This window comes from Xiphias gladius, chromosome 10, assembly GCF_016859285.1.
Source record: "Xiphias gladius isolate SHS-SW01 ecotype Sanya breed wild chromosome 10, ASM1685928v1, whole genome shotgun sequence".
Lineage (NCBI taxonomy): Eukaryota > Metazoa > Chordata > Actinopteri > Istiophoriformes > Xiphiidae > Xiphias > Xiphias gladius.
Window position 1 is genome coordinate 20,438,246 of NC_053409.1, and position 18,562 is coordinate 20,456,807.

Genomic DNA, 18,562 nt, shown 5'->3' on the forward strand with positions numbered 1-18,562 from the left:
AAAGGTTTCACAACTAAGCCCAAAAGTTAATACAGAGCGGATGATTTGTCTTTTATTTTGGCTGAAGGACGCTCGTGGTTTTGGCATCGGCGAGCTGGTTTGGGGGAAGCTGCGAGGGTTCTCATGGTGGCCAGGCCGCATCGTATCCTGGTGGATAACGAGACGGAGCAGAGCTGCCGAGGGAACCAGATGGGTGATGTGGTTTGGAGATGGAAAATTCTCAGTGGTGAGTGTTTAGAGCCAACATTAACATTGCTGTCAGGTGTTTTTTTTTTTTTGTTTTTTTTTGTTTTTTTTTTCACCAGGATTTAAGCAAAACAGACGTCCCTCTATAGTGACAACCACACACGTTGTAATAAGCTTTTTTTTTGTTTTATTTGTTCAACCAATTGCTCTTTTCTACTGTAAACATAAGTCATTAATCTGTTGACACTTGTACCTAATAAAAATAACTATATTTTAATGCCCCCAAAGCAGTGATCAGTGATTACATTTTCTGTGCATTTACAGGTCTGTGTAGAGAAACTCCTGCCTTTAAGTTCCTTTAATAATGCCTTTCACCAACCAACTTACAACAAGCAGCCCATGTACAAGAAAGCCATCTATGAAGTGCTACAGGTGAGTAGATGAGCAGTGGGATTCAAAGTCTAGAATTTTATCATGAAAATTAGCCTATTAAACTACTCTCATAGGCCTCAAAAATTATATAACAGCAGTGCCTCTTTATTATAGAAAATTTTATAGATACAAGTGCTTGTACGGCTGATTTTTTTAACTGAAGAAGGAAATTTGGTCGATAGCACTGTACAGTTGTTTTCACTTCTTTAAAAGGAACAGCTGAAGGAAATGTACTTATTTTGAAGACTGAGACCACTCTTACGTCTGTACACTAAAAAAATCTAGCTAGAGCTAACAGAAGATTAGCTTATCTTAGCATGAATGCCGGAAGCAGGGGGAAACAGCTAGCCTGGCTCTGTCCAAAGTTCACCGATATACCTACCGACACCTCTAAACACACAAATTAACAAGTCATATCTTGCTTTTTTTAATCCCCCCTTGAACAGAAATAAAAAGGTCACAAAATGATGGTTTTATAGGGACTTGCATGCTGGAATTAGTTCTTCTTATTTAATTCTCTGCAAAGAAATCACATGGCATATTTCACAAGTCTTCCCTGAGCATCTGGAGGCTTCTCATACCCAGTGCATAGAATGGTGTGAACCACGTTTCAGCAATTAGCATCGTTAGCAGACCCGGTAATTCACAAGTCATTCTCTCCATGTACAATACTCATTCTAACGTGGAAACAAAATAGCGGTCCTTCCGTGCTACAGTTTGCACAAAAAGAAACAGATTAAAAAAACAGAAACACAAGACCGTAAAGTGCAAATTGAGTTAAAATACAATGAATGAAAAAAATGCCATCACACGTTTTCATTAGAAACACTCAAATCTTAATAAAAACGTAATTAAGATTCTGTTTTCGGGATAGAATGTGGCTGTGTCCCAATTGAGACGTTGGCCACACTCAATCAGTAGATTATCTCTTTTGTAGATTAACTGAGGAAAAACCTAAATCATACATGTTTTTAATGTATTCATAGGTGGCTAGCAGCCGGGCAGGCAAAGCCTTCATGGCCTGCCCTGACAGTGATGAGACAGAAACCTCCAAATCAGTGGAAATGCTGAACAAGCAGATGATTGACTGGGCTAGGACAGGATTTCAACCCACCGGACCCAAGGCCCTAGAGCCACCAGAGGGTAAGAGGAAGTCAACATAATGAAGCTCAGATTTTTTAACCTTGTATCTCAGTTTGTCAGCAGCTGGGAGTGTGAAAACGTCCCGCGTGCATCACCACTTCACCTTCAAATTTCTCTAATTGAGCATGTTGTTTAATTATTGATAATGCCGCGTGTAACATTAGTTGTCTTATATGTTCCGCACCCCAGAGGAGCGTAACCCATACAAAGAGGTGTACCCTGAGATGTGGGTGGAGCCAGAAGCAGCAGCCTACACGCCTCCTCCAGCCAAAAAGCCCCGCAAAAGCACAGCAGAGAAACCCAAGGTCAAGGACATCATTGATGAGAGGACAAGAGGTAAGGTGCCTCATTTATTAGGTTAAACGGGAGTCATGAACTCCTGTTTCCCTTGGCGAGGACTCAGCAGAGTTCTACATCAGAGTAAGTGGTTGGAGAATAAGTGTTTGGACAAGGGGTCCATTAGAGTGACAGGTTTAAGATGAAAGTAAATGATGTGACCAGGCAAAGAGGCTCAGACTGTTCCAAAGACAATAAATAAATGTTTGTTTGAGTTTATTCCCAATTGTGATTCTTCTATATTACTGTGGGATGTTTTGGTAATGAGTCATTCATCAGGGCTGAGAAATACCTGAGTTTTTGTACCTGATACAGTAGATTTATCTCTCTCACACATTTACCAGTTATGTACTCCCGCTAACACTCTTGGTCCCAAATCCCAAATCCTATTCATAAACATCTGATTATTTATCCAACTCCGGCCCTAAACTGAACTATTTCACAAGATCTTTTAGCTGAAAAGACACTACTGAAGGATTTATTGAAACTTTCAGTTGTACTGCTAATAATGCTCTGGTTTCCCTGCACAAAAAAACGTCAGAGTGGATTTAATGCCAGACTGGTGCCAGAAGTTTCTCTTTTTGTAATATTTTCTTTTATAATAATAGCTCCTCCTAGAATTTGCTGTACCACAGGGCTCAGTTTTAGGGCCTTTGTTGTTTCAAATATACATAATCTCCCTTAGGTTTGTAAACTGACATCTAATATTTTATTAGCTGGCTCCATTAGTATCTCTTATTGTCATAGAAACATTTGCAAATGCAGCTTGTTGCAAAAATTGTCTCCTTTTACAGAAAAGATTGCTAGTAACTTCAATTTGTGTAGAGTGAAGGGAGCATGCAGATACCCTAGCCTAGCCATTTTCCTATTTTAATATTCCACTGTGGACTGTGCAGTATAAACAATGAAATTAAAAAATTCGACCCTCTGTTTTTGTTTTTGTTATTTTAACACACCTAGTGCAAACTACCAAAACAGATATATTCCTCCACTGCAGTTTCCATTCTTTAGAATATGAATACCTAGAATTGAGTTCCCACTGGTTTCAAACCTAGGAAAACCAAGAACGTTTTAAATACTTTGTCCCCCATACCATACAATCATGGTCTTGAATCAGTACAACTTCACTGTGTATTTACATTTTAAAAAAATGTATTTGCAGTTGATATTCATGCATAAACACAAAGTACAAGACCATTTACAGTAGTAATTTAGTTTTGGGTTTACACTGATACTTGCATGACAATTATTTGTAATTATATTGTTTCTGAGATGATCTGTTTTGAATATAAATATTTCCCTGTGTCAAATTTAAGGCGATTTTTTTTTGTAATTTTTGTTGGTTTTTTTTGATCCATTGGAATAAATAAACAAAACAGAAAAAACAACTGTAAATTTGGAAGATGAAAGGAGACAAATTTTGAATTGTTGACCTGACAAATACAATGTTTAGTGCAGATTGTGTTAACCTACATTTCTCATAATTCCCACCTTTTTTTTTGTATTTTCAGAGCGGCTTGTCTATGACGTGAGACAGAAGTGCCGCAGCATAGAGGGTAAGTGGTGCGTCCTCTGCGTGCCCTACCTTGCAGCAGCACTAGGGGGCCTCTCAAGGGATGCACACCTAGACGCTTTAGACTTGGCCTTGTTGTTGACAAGCAAAGTAGCAGAAATGTACGTGTCTATGTTGATACGAATGATAGAGTACAGAAGAAGAAATAACATTTCCATGATTTTTGCTGCCTTGCTGGCTCCTTTGTGTGTTTTCTCCAAACATACCAGCTAAGCTCATTAGATCGAGACCTGCAACACAGCTGTTCAAATAATTTCAGTGGAGTGTGTAGCAGCAGAGTGTTCACACTTCTCTAACCTCCGCCTGTTAAACGCTGACTTGCTGCACTTCTTTTTCCACAGACATCTGTATCTCCTGCGGCAGTCTGAATGTTAGCCTTGAGCACCCACTGTTTGCTGGAGGAATGTGCCAGAGCTGTAAGGTAAGCTGTGATACCGGTTATTAAAAGACTGCTGTGATACCGGTTATTAAAAGACTCCAACTGCTATGAAGTGCTACAATAAAAATCACCGCTCCTTTCAAAGCTAATAATGAGCTGAACATAATTAGCACCTGATGTGACCCCATAAAGTTTGGGTTTTTAAACATGTCAAACTGCTCACCGACTTTCCACTACTTTATTTTCACAGAACTGCTTCCTAGAATGTGCATATCAATATGATGACGATGGCTACCAGTCATACTGCACTATCTGCTGTGGGGGACGAGAGGTGCTGATGTGCGGAAACAACAACTGCTGTCGGTGAGGTTTCTAATGGTTTCCGCCGTGTGACGGGGGTAATGTATATCATGGCAGTCTGTGTTACAGTGAAGTTGTATTTTAAAGCATCTTTTGTCCAAAAAAAAGCAATATATTAGTGTGTTGTTGTGGGCAGTGTCATTGTATCTAAAAAAAGCTGTACATCGCTCATTCCCTTTTTTACATACTGTAAATTCTCATATCAAAGCTGGCATTCAAATAACAGCCGAGTCTTGACCAAATAAAGGCCAGGTAAAAGAAAAAAAAAAAAAACATTGAGTGAGGTGGAGTTACCTGTAGCCTACTAATGCAAGTCCCTTGATAAACTTAGTATAATGTACATTTCCACAGCACTAATTCCATCAGTACAACAACTGAGCCGAACTCACCACTCTACGGCTCCCGGGTTTCTCTTTTTTAACAGAAAAAAAAAGTGTTATCATATGCTAATTGACAACAAACAAAAGTCAGCACTTCCTGAAGTTTGTCGGCATTAAAGGCCTACCTACAATGGGAGCTTTCAATGTGAAAACGTGTTGATGTTCATTCATGGTCGCGTGGTAAGATCGTCGGGGGGAAAAAGGCAAAAATGGAACACCTGACGTGACTCTAGCTGTGCTGATGGAGTTTGTGCTCTTGAAATGGACTTAGTAGTGAATTTATCAAGACAACAGGTAAACGTGGAGGAAGTTTTGAGTTTGCATGAACTGGGGAACAAGGGGGGGATATAAGAAATAAAGGCCCGGTCCTCTCTGGCACTTTGGCAATTTATTGTATAAGTTTGTATAAATTTTAAAGGAATGGAAAGCAAATGGCAGCAGGTAGATCTTTACATAATTTCAGGGTTACAAGAATACTATAGACACTATTACAAGACACGGTGTAGGAAATAAAAAAAGTAAGCTGTTTAAATGAATAAAAATAAGTCATATATACAAAAGAAAGAGACCCGGTCCACATAAAAAGAAAAAATATCGCATCACGGGAGCTTCTTAGCTATACTTGAAATCTAAACAGGCAGTTTTTTGATTTTTTTTTTTTTGTAGGGCCAAATGCCCTTTTAATCCACTGAGCATGAACTCGGAGGATATTAATGTATCTCTGCATTTACCCAATCTTTCAAACACAGAACTTAATTATGGAGGCTGTAAGCATATACATCGTAATAACGGAAAAAGCACATTTTGACATAGTATGGTATCTGAGCATCAGGAGTCAAAGGGATTACTGAACCAAACCTTCCACTAACGTAAGTTTGACCCACTTCCATTCTGCACTTCCAGCACAAACTGTCTTTCATTAGTTTCTTCCTGTGGAGTCCTATAGGAGTCTGAATATCTATGTAATGTCATATCATCATCACGTTCACATTGTTTTATTTGTAAATATTTCCATAAATGTTCTTTACCCTTAAGACCAAACTGTTCAAATAAATATCCATAGGACATAAAGACACCATCTTTATACAGATCAGTAGTTTGTATGCCCCTGTCTCCAATGTACAGTTGCTTTTCAATACACATAGCAGGATTGTGCCATCATTGCACATGCTGAACACACAATGGAGGCTTTTTTAGTGATGTGACAAATCTCATAGCAGTGATGTCAGGCACAACCACAGGAGGTCCAGCGGAGAAGCGGCTGATCACAAATATTATAAAAAGTGCAGTCTTATGTCAGTTGAATAGACCAACTATAAAGAAATGGTCTGATAAAGTATCCTCACACAGTCAGACTGAGATTCAAGCCTAGAAAAATACCACGGAGAACAGACGGAGCCTTGTCAGATCCGTGTTGGACCAAACAATAAGCAATTGTCCGCTGTGTGTTACGATGATGGCATTTGACATTTGTATGACATTTTGACGATAACGTGCTGCCTCTCAAAACTACCAAACCTCATTCAAAACCATTTAGGCCCTGTAAGTATAAAACAAAGACTGAGAAAAAAAAAAAAAAAAACGAAAAACCATTCAACGTTCAATTCTTAATACTTTCTGACTAAACTTCTATTCTGTGATTCTCAGTCCGAAGCCCCACTGACTAGATCCATCTTTTAAAAAACGGGCCACAAATACATATGGTTTCATTTTTCAAGAAAATCTCCTAAAACAGCAGGGCGCTGTAGTTTTTTAGCAAACATTACTCATATAGGACTAAAGACAGTGCATTCGTTTGGAATGATTTTCAGCCGCGGATTAAGACATTTGTTGTGCTAGTGAGCACTTACAGCAGCAAGATGGTGTACGTGAGATCAACAAACTCAAGCAAACTACAATATGTGCGCTCACTGTAATGAAGGAACGCGTCACCCAGCACGACAGCGTGACTCATTTGTGTGTTTTAAATTTGGACAGCTAAGGAGAAGATGTATTGCTTTTTGGTTTCAGTATTTTAATGGGATTGGTTGACGATAAGGAAAATATGCGATATCACCAAACATGTGTTCAATGACATGCCTCAAACAAATGCATCTGTGGCATTGCCAGATCACAGTGAGTGAAGCAAAATTTGTGGGATGACGATGCTGGGCTCCCTATAAGGTAGATTTGTTTTGAAAATGTAAACTTCTGTTAGGTTACTGTGACTGCACTCAACCCTATTAAATCATAGCTTCTACTAGACATAATAAGACTGATCACTCATTGTGGTAATAAGTTTCCTTGGCCTGTGTTCAGGTGTTTCTGTGTGGAGTGTGTCAACCTCCTCGTTGGCCAAGGGGCGGCCCACGCTGCCATCAAAGAGGACCCGTGGAACTGCTATATGTGCAGCCAGAAGGGTGTGTTTGGTCTGTTGGAACGTCGCACTGACTGGCCCAACCGTCTCCAGCACTTCTTTGCAAATAATCACGAACAGGATTTTGTGAGTAATGCACCTCTAGGCGATAAATCCCACCAACTGTCCCACTGAGGAGTCCTTTTCTCGCGTTTCTCATTTTCCTTCCCTTTTCTCTCGGTGTTGTATATCAGGATCCACCAAAGCTTTACCCCCCGGTCATGGTGGAGAAGAGGAAGCCCATTCGTGTCCTGTCACTATTTGACGGCATAGCAACAGGTTAGACAAGAACCCCTTTTCTCCCTTTTTCTGTAAGTCTGTATGAAATGTTCTGTTGGTATCAATTTACACCATATGCTCCATTTCTATACTAAATGCAACATTTTCACTATAATTTCGGTCACACAAAAATGAAAAAAATAATTTTTCATCCTTTCAGTTTACTTTTATGTCATGATCATATGCTTACTGGACAAACACATCAAAATAATGCATTCCAGTACCAATGTATAATAATACCATCATAGTCATTGTAAGATTTTAATAAGGCAATACATGAATGGTATCACAGCATACTGCAAATGGAGGATTTGAAAGGTCATTTTCATCATTTTCATTATTTATTAACATTCTTCCTTTTAGTCAGAGACATCTCCAGAGCTTCACATCAGTCTAAGTGGACACTTTTTATCGTGCACAGTTCGTTGGTTTCGGGTTTGTCCGTAGTTTTCTGTTTTCTGATCTTCTACCCTGTCCTGTGCAGGGCTGCTGGTGCTGAAAGAACTTGGGATCCAAGTAGACCGCTACGTAGCTTCCGAAGTGTGTGAAGACTCCATCACCGTGGGTATTGTCCGGCATCAGGGTCGCATCATGTATGTTGGCGATGTGAGGAACGTCACACGCAAGCACGTGAGTCTAATGTTTTCTGGCTTAGGGCCGCTAAGTGTGTGTGGTCTTTTTCAGTGGCCTCACCCTGACAAGAGGTGTCTTATACAACAGCAGTCTTGTTCCGCTGGCCACTAAAGCTGGGGAAAGTCCTGAGGAGTGGTTGAAACTTACAAAGACCAGTCAAATTGCACAGAACAACTGTTCTAACATGCACAGATTTTTTCTTTGTCTTAAATGTGGGAAATGAGCCCGTGTAGAAACTGAGTACATACAGAGACTGAGTATGTACAGAGAAATACACTGGGTGGTAGTTGGCTTGTGATTACAGATGTGTCACTGGGCAACCAAAGAAATCCAAACAAGGACATCAATTCCGCATGTCCCAAAACAGAAACACAAATTCATCAGAAAGAGTTTGCCTTGCTAAGTGTGTCTACATGTATACTGGAGCCCCATTTTGTGATTAAGGATGATAAGCAGGGCACTTTTTTTTTTTTTTTTTTTTTTTTTTTAACATGAAAATCATTCCTAATATAGTTTTCACAAACGCCAGAGACGCCGTCTCCAGTCCCAGTGGAACACTGGCGTCCCACCCGCTGTTTAAGTGAGGCTTGTACACAAACCCACGGGCGTATCGCCCTGTAGGTCAACCTCTATTAAGTCAAAAAGGGTCAGTGACATGGTTTCATTTGAGTAAAACTTGCGTAAAAGTGACTTTGAGTAAATCTTTGTTGTTGCACTTCTTCAATGTTCGCTATGTTAAATTAGTTGTGGGAATACTGTAAGCTCATAGTTGCTGTCAGTTCCACAAAAAAAAAACCTCACAGATGACGCTGGTTAGCTTTTATAATAAGCTATCATATCAGAAATCTTCACAGCTCTGATAAAATGCATTTTTTTTCTAGGCAAACAAAGTCGACATGCGTGTACAATCCATTATAAATGTTGAATGCAACTACTCACATCAAATATTTATTTTCAAATAGTCCTGGTTATGCTGGAAAAGTAAAAGGTCCAGTACATGTCCACTTGATTCTAATAACTTTGAGAGGCACATAAGTGGAAGTAGGGTAAAAAAAAAAAAAAATTTTTTTACAAATTGTTTTTTTGGCCTGGGACTAAAGGTTAAGGTAGGACTGGCGAGCAGATTATGAGTATAAATGCAATGTACAATATACTGAGTGACCAAGTAGCTATTCTTTTATTATCCACTTCAGGTTTAAGGTCAGAGCCACAGCTCCACTGAAGAACTGATTTTATATGCAGATGTTTCTGCCCAGAAATTGTCTCCCAAACAGCAGCGGGCCTCCTAACAAAAACCAGGGAGAACTGGAGCCTCTGTCTATCATAAAATCTGTAGTCTCTCGAATGCCTGATTATCCAGGGTCCTTAACATGCCAGATGCAGGATTTAGGGGGATCTATTGGCTGAAATTGAATACAGTATTCATAATTATGTTCTCGTTAGTGTATAATCACCCTAAACTAACAATTGTTGTGTTTTCGTTAGCTTAGAATGAGCCCTTCATATCTGCATAGGGAGCAGGTTCCTCTTTGACGGAGTCCGCCATGTTGCACCGCCATGTTTCTACAGTGGCCCAGAGCAGACAAACCAAACACTGGCTCTAGAGTGGGCCTTTCACGTTTTAATGTTGCCTCCCCACTGGAGGTTCTCCTACACGTTTGGAAAGGGAGGGGAGATGGGAGAAGCATTCACTTGGTTGTAATTTGCAGCCTCACCGCTAGATGCCACTAAATCCTACACACTGGTCCTTTAATTGGTTCTTCATTGAACACGATGTACCTGAAGGTTTTAGGGGTGTTACACAGGCTCACCTAATCTTACAACATGTCATTATCTATACTGTCTCTGTCCTTATGTCTCTGTTTCTTATCTGTCTACAGATACAGGAGTGGGGCCCTTTTGACCTAGTTATTGGTGGAAGCCCATGCAATGACCTCGCTATAGTCAATCCTGCTAGGAAAGGTCTTTTTGGTAGGTCTGAACATGTTCACTTTCCTTTCACTTTGCTGTATTGTTTTGGAAATTCATCTGGTTAGAGATAAAGGCAGCTAATAACCTGACTAGAAAACTGACTGGAATATCGTCGGTTTGCGTCCTTGTCTATACTCCAGCATTGTTTAATGGCCGTCTCTGTCCCACAGAGAGCACCGGCCGCCTGTTCTTTGAGTTCTACAGGCTGCTCCATGAGGCGCGGCCTAAGGAGGGCGACAACCGGCCTTTCTTCTGGCTCTTTGAAAATGTGGTTGCCATGGGTGTCAGCGATAAGAGGGACATCTCTCGCTTTTTAGAGGTCAGCTTCTTTACTCATAGTAGTACTGGATGGATTATGAATGTCCCCTTGTGGCACCAATTCATTATCTTTAGACACAGACCATTAGAAGGGAACGTTGACCCTCTTAATCTTGATGTAACGCTTTAATGTGCTATGGTTAATGTGCTTTCATGTACTCCTAGAGAGCATATTTTGCTCTGCATATTACGTCCTGTAAAAACCTGGTAAACTATTGGTCTAAAAATATTGATTGGACGCTGTGAAAAATGCATTGACAATAAATACATCGACATTGTGGAGGTTTTGGCCTGACTCTAAATAGATTTTTGTCAATCAAAACTAGAAAAGGATTTCTTTCAATACCAGTAATACTGTGCTACTGAGTGGTAACCACACTCCACTATTTTGTCATGTATGCAAACTTAAGCGTAGCAGTGCATCCTACCTTGGTTCCTCTCTGATTGGCGTTTTGTTTTTCCTCTGCTTTGCTTTCAGTGTAATCCGGTGATGATCGATGCCAAGGAGGTCTCTGCGGCACACCGTGCCCGCTACTTCTGGGGTAACCTTCCTGGCATGAACAGGTTGGTGGGTGAATGGTGAGGGAAGCCTTTGACATACATTATTAAAAAAAAACAACCTGTGATAAATGAACTACATTTATTAGAACTGCTTTCAACATTATTATAGATGAAATAGTGTCTATTACAGTTACAGTTTTAACTAAATTAATAAATCATTTCTTATTTTGATGTTATTTTAGCTTAGTTTTTTTTCACAAACACTTATATTTGTAGCAACGTACAACAGACTTCTCTCCTAAGGTCCGTTTCTTGCTAATAGGTACAGGAAAACATCCACTTGAGAATAAATTCAGCCAGGTCAGATATGTGACCGACCAGTCATTAAACAGAAGCCTACTCAGAAGCTAATTTTCCAGGCATTCTCTCTTTTTCCTGTAACAAAAGGAAAAAAAATACTGAATATTTGACATGAAGCTCCATCATACAGGGCTTCTCAGACAGCCATCAGCAAAGTAGAAAATTGTGCAATTGCCGTGTTAGTCATCAAATTTGTGCCTAAATGAAGTCTACAGTTCTAAGTCTAAATACAAGACTCCTGTTCTCCTTTTCAGGCCTTTGACTGCTATGTGCACTGACAGGCTGGACCTCCAGGACTGTTTAGAACACGGCAGGACAGCTAAGGTACTTCATGTGATACTACAACTGAACAAATTAAACTGTGCATGCATCACCCGGTGAAATGTCAACACAAAACTTCATCAATCATGGACGTCCTGCGTAAAACTTTACATTTGTATTGCATTAATTAATGCAATTAAAAAATTTAAAAAAAAAAATTTTAGTTTGACTGATGTGATCACAGAAATAGAAATGATATTTACTGTGACATTTGCAGTCTGTGACAGCACGTGCAGTTGAATGTGACAGCCAATGATGTTTGTCCAAAATATATTTGAATAATTTGATTACTTTGTTTACTCAAAATGGGAATACACTACTTTGCACACTGGTGGCTCCCGGTGGCAGCAAGAGGTAGTAGTTTGAAATCCAATCAATCAGTACTGAGAAATCAAGCGATGCTAACATAGTTAACCGCACACTTGATCCTCAGCCGTCCTATTTGATCTGTAATACTGTGATGAAAGAGGTAAAAGTTTCAGGTGTTGCACCTTTGATGTGCGACAAATGAAGAAAAACATACAGCTAGTAATACTCATGGACTAATACTTCCCTCGTTCCCTTTTTCTCTTCAGTTTGACAAGGTGAGGACCATCACCACCAGGTCTAATTCCATCAAGCAGGGCAAGGACCAGCACTTCCCCGTCTACATGAATGAGAAGGAGGACATTCTCTGGTGCACTGAGATGGAGAGGTATGTAAACGTAAAGATTGTCCTGTAAATAACTTTCCGCCGCGTTCTCCTTCTGAGATCGAAATCTCAAGATTATCTTCCTGTGTCTTCCCCCCTGGTTGTTGGGTATCCTTTGGTCTGGCCGGTTGCGCTTTCCAGGATCTTCGGCTTTCCAGTCCACTATACGGACGTGTCCAACATGAGCCGACTGGCGAGGCAGAGGCTCCTTGGCAGATCATGGAGCGTCCCGGTTATCCGCCACCTGTTTGCACCACTCAAAGATTACTTTGCTTGTGTTTGAGCAGCAAGAAAACTCGCTCGGAACCATGTAGAACCACAACTATATGTTGTGTCTAGAAATAAGAGCCTTGATCCTCAAATTATACTCCGGTATAATTTGCAAGCGAAACATTGACGTAGATTTCACATTATTTCTTGTATTTGAATTGTAATTCTTATTCTATTTAATTTTGATATGTCATTTTACCTTTTAGCAGTGTTACCAAGTATTGTTGATTTGTTTGTGCAAGCTATACTTGAGACTATGCTTTCTTCTCAAGACACTGAGACAGAAAAGTGCTAATATGTATTTTACGGTAATGCAGTGGGAAACATCAGAAAGCTAGAAAGTGATTTTGAGATATGTGAAAAGTTTCTGCTGTGTGAGCGTACTGTACGTCGGGGCTGCGAGATTCCCACCTGCAGTGCAGCCATGCTTCCAGCTACTGAGCCTCACAGAGATGTGACGAGAAAGGCGATTTTCTTCAGTGTCAGGAGAGCTGTGTCTCTGAGAATCCAAAACACCAGATCACATATACCTCTTTGTTTACAGTTTCTATACACAACTGAAGGTAATAAAAGGTACTACTGTAATATGGTTACAATACCATGGTGCTCCAAAATGATTAGAAACATCATAGCCCATGTGGCACTACAACTTTAGACAATACGGAGCTCTTTAACCTGTTGCTGGAAAAACTTGTTTGATGTTTTTACACTTAAGAAAAAAAAAAAATCCGTTCTGTGCCGTTTTGTTCACTTCAAAGGAAACGTAGGAGTGACAGACAGTAGACTGCAAAAATAGAGCATAGCCTCTTTTCTGCATTTTACAGCTTTTATACAGTTTGTACTGGTGCTCATTTAATCTCTCAGCCTTGCTACACTCAGGCTCCCCGCCTGGATCTGCACAAACAGAGAGTGAAGCTAGCCACATGGGAAATGATGTTTTCTGTCATTCAAAAAAAAAAAAAAAAAACAACAAAAAAAAAAAAACAACAAAAAAAACCAACTTAAGATCAAAGTCTGTGGTGAGCTACTTTTTTCTAGTTTCATCCTGACCAATGACATTACTGTACAACTGTTAGTAAGCGTGGTGGCTGGCGGGAGGGAGGGGGACCCGTCCGGGTAACTCTCCTCCTCGTCTTCCACCTCTCTAAACTGAAAAACTGTCAGGTGCAAATCCTCAACAATATGGTGCGGCTTCACAAAGTTCTTCTACCTTTTTATAGCAATTTTGTGCTGTTTTATCAACATTATAAAGCACTTTTATATGTATACTTTCTTTTTTTCTTGATATTTTTTTAAAAGATATTGGTTCTTGTGAATTGTTTTTGTTTTGTTTCATGATGTGAACTGATCTACCCTCGTGTAATACTTTTGTATACAGTAGGGCTGTGCCAATAGAAGTGAAAGAATGGATTTTGATATGTGAAACCCATGTTATTTGACTCAGTGTACAGTAGATGGATTGAAATTTGTAACCCCAAACCCCTTTCCCCTTTCTTCCATCATCCATATTGTTTACTGTTTTAAAGCAGCGGTAACAGTATGTTACTACCCAGATTCAAAGAATGTCTACTTCTATTAAGATTGTAAAATGTAAGACAGAGTTAAAAGAACTGTGTCATGCGCTTTGTGTAATATTTTCTCCCTTCTGAAGGACAGTTGGCCTCTGCCATTTCCCTGATAAATCGTAGTCGTCATGTTGACAAATTTAAGTGCTGATCCAAATTTGGATTACATTTACAAACTAAATTCTCTTGATTGTAACCTCTTAAGCTAAACATGGAGGATTTAGGCTGCAGTTTGTCAAAACAATAAACTGACACAGTGTTTGACAAGGATGTCAGCACTCAAAGAATAAAGAGGATAATGAAAACAGATGCTATCGCTTATCTATATCATATTTAAGATTCAAAATTTGAAATTTAATTTCCTAATGTAATTAATTTCTTAAGTGACCTTATTGCTATAATTTTTGTCCATGCACACTGGGCTCAATGTGAGACCCTGTGCTTTGTGATATTTTAACCAGATGTTATTCCCACCTTCCTTCTATAGAACTTAACATCCCCTTATGTTTGTACATTTTGTACATAGAGTTTTCCGGTTGCTGTTTTCAATTTATTTTTATCTTTTTTTTTTTTTTACGATTGAGATGTACAAATATAATTCTTTGCTAATATATATCATCAAATTAGAACAATTCTTAGGTTAAAAATAAAAAATCAAGTGACAAATTTGATTCAAAACTTGCTTTGAGCATTAGATATAGGGAGACTCCAAGTCTTTCTGTCAAGTCTTTTTTTTCATACTGATTTGTTTGTGTCAAGTGAATCCAGATTTAATGTCATGTGATCTTAATAGTGGCCTATGGACAGCTTTAAGATGAACGGTCTCAACTTCACTGCACAGCCCTACATGGTGGTGTTTTTCGCTTCTGTTTCTTTTGTAAGAATTTAAAAAAGAGGGATTGTAGGTGTTTCCGATGGTGCTAAACATTTTATCTAATCAAGAAAAATATATTTGATTGGAAGAGAAATAAACATGTCTTGACAATGACTGTTTTTAAGTTCCTTGTAGTAATGGAAAAGAACTATTATTTCACTCATATAAATATATTAACAAAGGCATTTTAACTTTGTACTTGAAAAAATAAGGATAACAAATAATGAAAGGTTTCCTATATTGTTTTAGACTAGAGATTGCTGTAGTTGGTGCTTATCTGTGGGAAAATCGTGTGAGAAAAAAAAAACAGTAATAACTTTTACTGTAGCATTATGTAAGCTTAATACGCATTACTTCTTAATCCTACATTCCATGCCGTAATATTCTCCATGTCTGTTTTCAAAACGCTGTTTTGAATTGATGCTTATCTTTTTTTATTTTAATTTTTTTTTCCCAATCAGAAACAACATTTCATATTTACTGTTCAAGGCAGGTCAATAATTCTATATTCAGTGATACTGTTGACACTCTGTGAGACTTTCTTTCTGTCATAACTGTTTTATGGCTTCTACACTTTTCCTCAAGACCAGTTCGTACAGCAAATGTAGCAGTCATTCTCCACTTTGAACCCCCCATACTTATGTTTAGTGTCCAGAGAGAAGATAAAGGCTCCGTATGTACTTGTGCTGGAGAACACTTGAATAAATGTATTGTTTTTGTGCAAAAATCTGCAAACTCCTGTCCTTTTTTAAATTTATATTTAATTTTAAAAAGTAATTTACATTAAAGTCCCCAAAAATGTGATTTTAAATCTAAAGCATTTCTCAGTAACATTTAATATTCAATATTAAATGTCTTACAATCAGAGTATCACTCCCACACAGGACAGTGTGGGAGTGGTATAATCAGATTTTATGGACAGTAGCCCGAAACATAAGCAAACATCCACACAACTGTCATCAGGTTTTGATTCAAATATTGCTAAATTCTGATTGGGGACATGATCTTTTTTCCAACTCAGTCCCACCCATGTCAAGCCAGTGAGATGAGGACAAGAAAATATAAAAAAATACAGGAAATATTACATGTGGAGAAAAAAAAAAAAAAGGTTCACTTAGGACCCAATCTGTAATTGCTGTTAAGTCTACAGTTAGGCCATTAATGGTGAAGAAGAGTGCCTGTGTATACAGTGTGATACCAACACGCTGACACTGCAGAGACTCACAGGTGCTTGAGCATCATTAGAGTCATTAATGTAACACCTGTGCTTTTTTTTCTTTTTCTTTTTTTCTTTTTTACCATTTTCAATGTTGATTACAACTTCTGCCACTTGAAAAATGGTTTTTCATTAATAAGTCGTCGCTTTCTCATAATCATGACTTATCTCGCATAAGTCCTACTTTTGACGTAGTATCATATAATTATCCTCAGAATTAAGAGTGTAATTTCCAGTGGGAGACATGTTCCCCTTACTCCTTTTTTTTCGTCCCAGAGAAAGAACAGAAAAAAGAATTGTCTGAAGGTTAAGGAGCAGTAGCGGGTGTTTTGTAGACTTTTGCATTTACACTTCATATTCTTAATAAAAAGGTGATAGAATTGAACATTAATCAAAAATAAGACAGTAGAGAACAGTGCTCTTTAGATGATGCAAAAGCAACATTACCTATCGTTGAGTCTTAGATCTCTATCAAGGAAGAACACCATACCTAATTTTAATCACACTTGCAAAAAAATAGCATTAAAGTATCTCCATTTATATTTTTCTGTTGAAGAACCTTCATTGTGTCCCCAAAACCAAACCTATGAATTATAATTATATTTTGGGTGTTTGATCAACAATAATAATATTTAATGCCCACATTCTAACTGTCAGGAGGCTGATAGAGGAGATGTGGACATTGATATTCAGCTCCAGTTTCCATGCCTTCGTGCCCTCCAGCGGGGGATTTTTCTCTCAGTGCCTTGACACCTGGGTCTTCAACCCCTTCGGTGCTCCAAAAGGAGGGTGTTGCCCTGCAGCTCTCTCTCTGAGCAGACCTGAGCATGCTGCCAGTCTGCAGCCTTTTATTCAGCCATTAGACAGCGTTTCCTTCTACCGAGGCCATATGCTCATAAATGTATAATTTATCTGTTTTATGTTTCCTTTTTTCTTCAAATCATAAATGTTGCAGATCAAGCCCGGGTTATGTGATATAACACATAAAGGAGAATAGGCTATTAACATTTCATTTTAGTTTAATTTCATAGACATTTAATCTATTAAATGTCTGTGAAATGATAACACTGGTGATAATACATTACAGTAGTCTATTGTGCAGCCTCACCCACTGTTATTTTCATGTCACCCTCTTCTTCTGATAATGGTACGGCCTCTTCCTGGTGGACACGCCCAAAGTCCAAAGTAATTGGTTGCCGGGGCGACCAAGCCTTCCCTCACCGCTGCTGATTGGCGCTTCGCACCGTCGCAAGGCCTGGATGCTGCGAGCCGCGTCAAGTTGCCCGGGGAGAGATGGGATGGTACCGGAAAACAGGCGGTTGGCCTACAAAATAAAACCACAAACATGTGCACACAGCCAGCCAGTGAAACGCGTTTAAATTTTCAAAATGTTGATCAGGGATGGCAACGTGCGGCTGTCAGGGTTCAACAAGATTAAATAAGACCGGAAAGCTAGTGTGATAGGTGCATTTAGTATTATTTTATCTGGCGTGTTCGTTCAAACTAATTAGCCTTCTTGTCCTGCTTTTAATGAAGGTAGTTGAAACAAAAAAAGCACGTGTGAGAAAAGCCGCCATACATACACTAAACATCAACAAAAGAGCAGCACAATTACACAGGATTTTTGCACCCTGCTGAGAAATCTACTTAATGTTCTTTAGTTCATACTCATACGTATTAATTGATTAAGTTTATACATTATCAGGCAGTAACTAAACTAATCCGCCGTTTCTAACGTAATGGGCCAGTGTAGAGTATTTTCTTGCTCAGTGCATGGCAAGGCAAAGGACTGCTGCATAAGTCTACGTGGGACGGGAGCTAAAAGCTGTGAAAAATACATAAAGGGGGAAAAAAAATAATAATTTTGATGCTGAGTCTTTCTTGAACGAAGTACTTTGTATGTCCAAAAAGGCGCAAAGGACGACCATTTGGGTTTTATTTTTAAAGCCACAACCGGAAGACTTACTTGTATCTCCTTGCTGGCTTGACGTCGATGGTGCTGCGGTCTGCTGGTGCTGGACCGGCCAGGAAGGCATCCATCTGGTGTGTGTTTGTGTGTATGTGTATGTGTACGTGTATGTGTGTGTGTGTGTGTATCTCCTTGGGAAGTGCCATCCACGGATTGTGTTGCATTCTGCTCCTGTCAGAAAGTAACCGGAGAGCCGAGTGGAGCAGCAGCAGCGACAGCAGGCCCATAGAGGAGGTATGTGGCGCACATCATCAGCTATATTCTGACTAGGCGACTGCAGTGGCTCTGTCTTGGGGGGGGGGGGGGTCCTGTGCTGGAGCCTGGAGACTTAGTTTCGATGCCCCCCTGGCTACGCGTCTGGGTGTCTGCCCTGCCTGCTGTTCCTGTCACCCTCCTCCCAGGACCTATAC

General features: G+C 39.4%; 1 protein-coding gene across 1 annotated transcript in view; it reads left to right on the plus strand.

Annotated features, from left to right (window-relative positions):
• The window catches only part of dnmt3ab (DNA (cytosine-5-)-methyltransferase 3 alpha b), a 40,267-nt gene extending 26,772 nt beyond the window's left edge, over positions 1–13,495 (plus strand). Inside the window, exons 9-24 of the mRNA XM_040136987.1 lie at positions 68–226; positions 511–618; positions 1,605–1,761; positions 1,951–2,097; positions 3,609–3,653; positions 4,012–4,091; positions 4,300–4,412; positions 7,088–7,271; positions 7,379–7,463; positions 7,948–8,093; positions 9,977–10,067; positions 10,238–10,386; positions 10,864–10,949; positions 11,501–11,570; positions 12,143–12,261; positions 12,400–13,495. Of these exons, the coding sequence (XP_039992921.1) occupies positions 68–226; positions 511–618; positions 1,605–1,761; positions 1,951–2,097; positions 3,609–3,653; positions 4,012–4,091; positions 4,300–4,412; positions 7,088–7,271; positions 7,379–7,463; positions 7,948–8,093; positions 9,977–10,067; positions 10,238–10,386; positions 10,864–10,949; positions 11,501–11,570; positions 12,143–12,261; positions 12,400–12,541 (1,881 nt within the window). The 3' untranslated portion in view covers positions 12,542–13,495. The remainder of the gene's footprint in view (positions 1–67; positions 227–510; positions 619–1,604; positions 1,762–1,950; positions 2,098–3,608; positions 3,654–4,011; positions 4,092–4,299; positions 4,413–7,087; positions 7,272–7,378; positions 7,464–7,947; positions 8,094–9,976; positions 10,068–10,237; positions 10,387–10,863; positions 10,950–11,500; positions 11,571–12,142; positions 12,262–12,399) is intronic.
• The last annotated feature ends 5,067 nt before the right edge of the window (positions 13,496–18,562 follow it).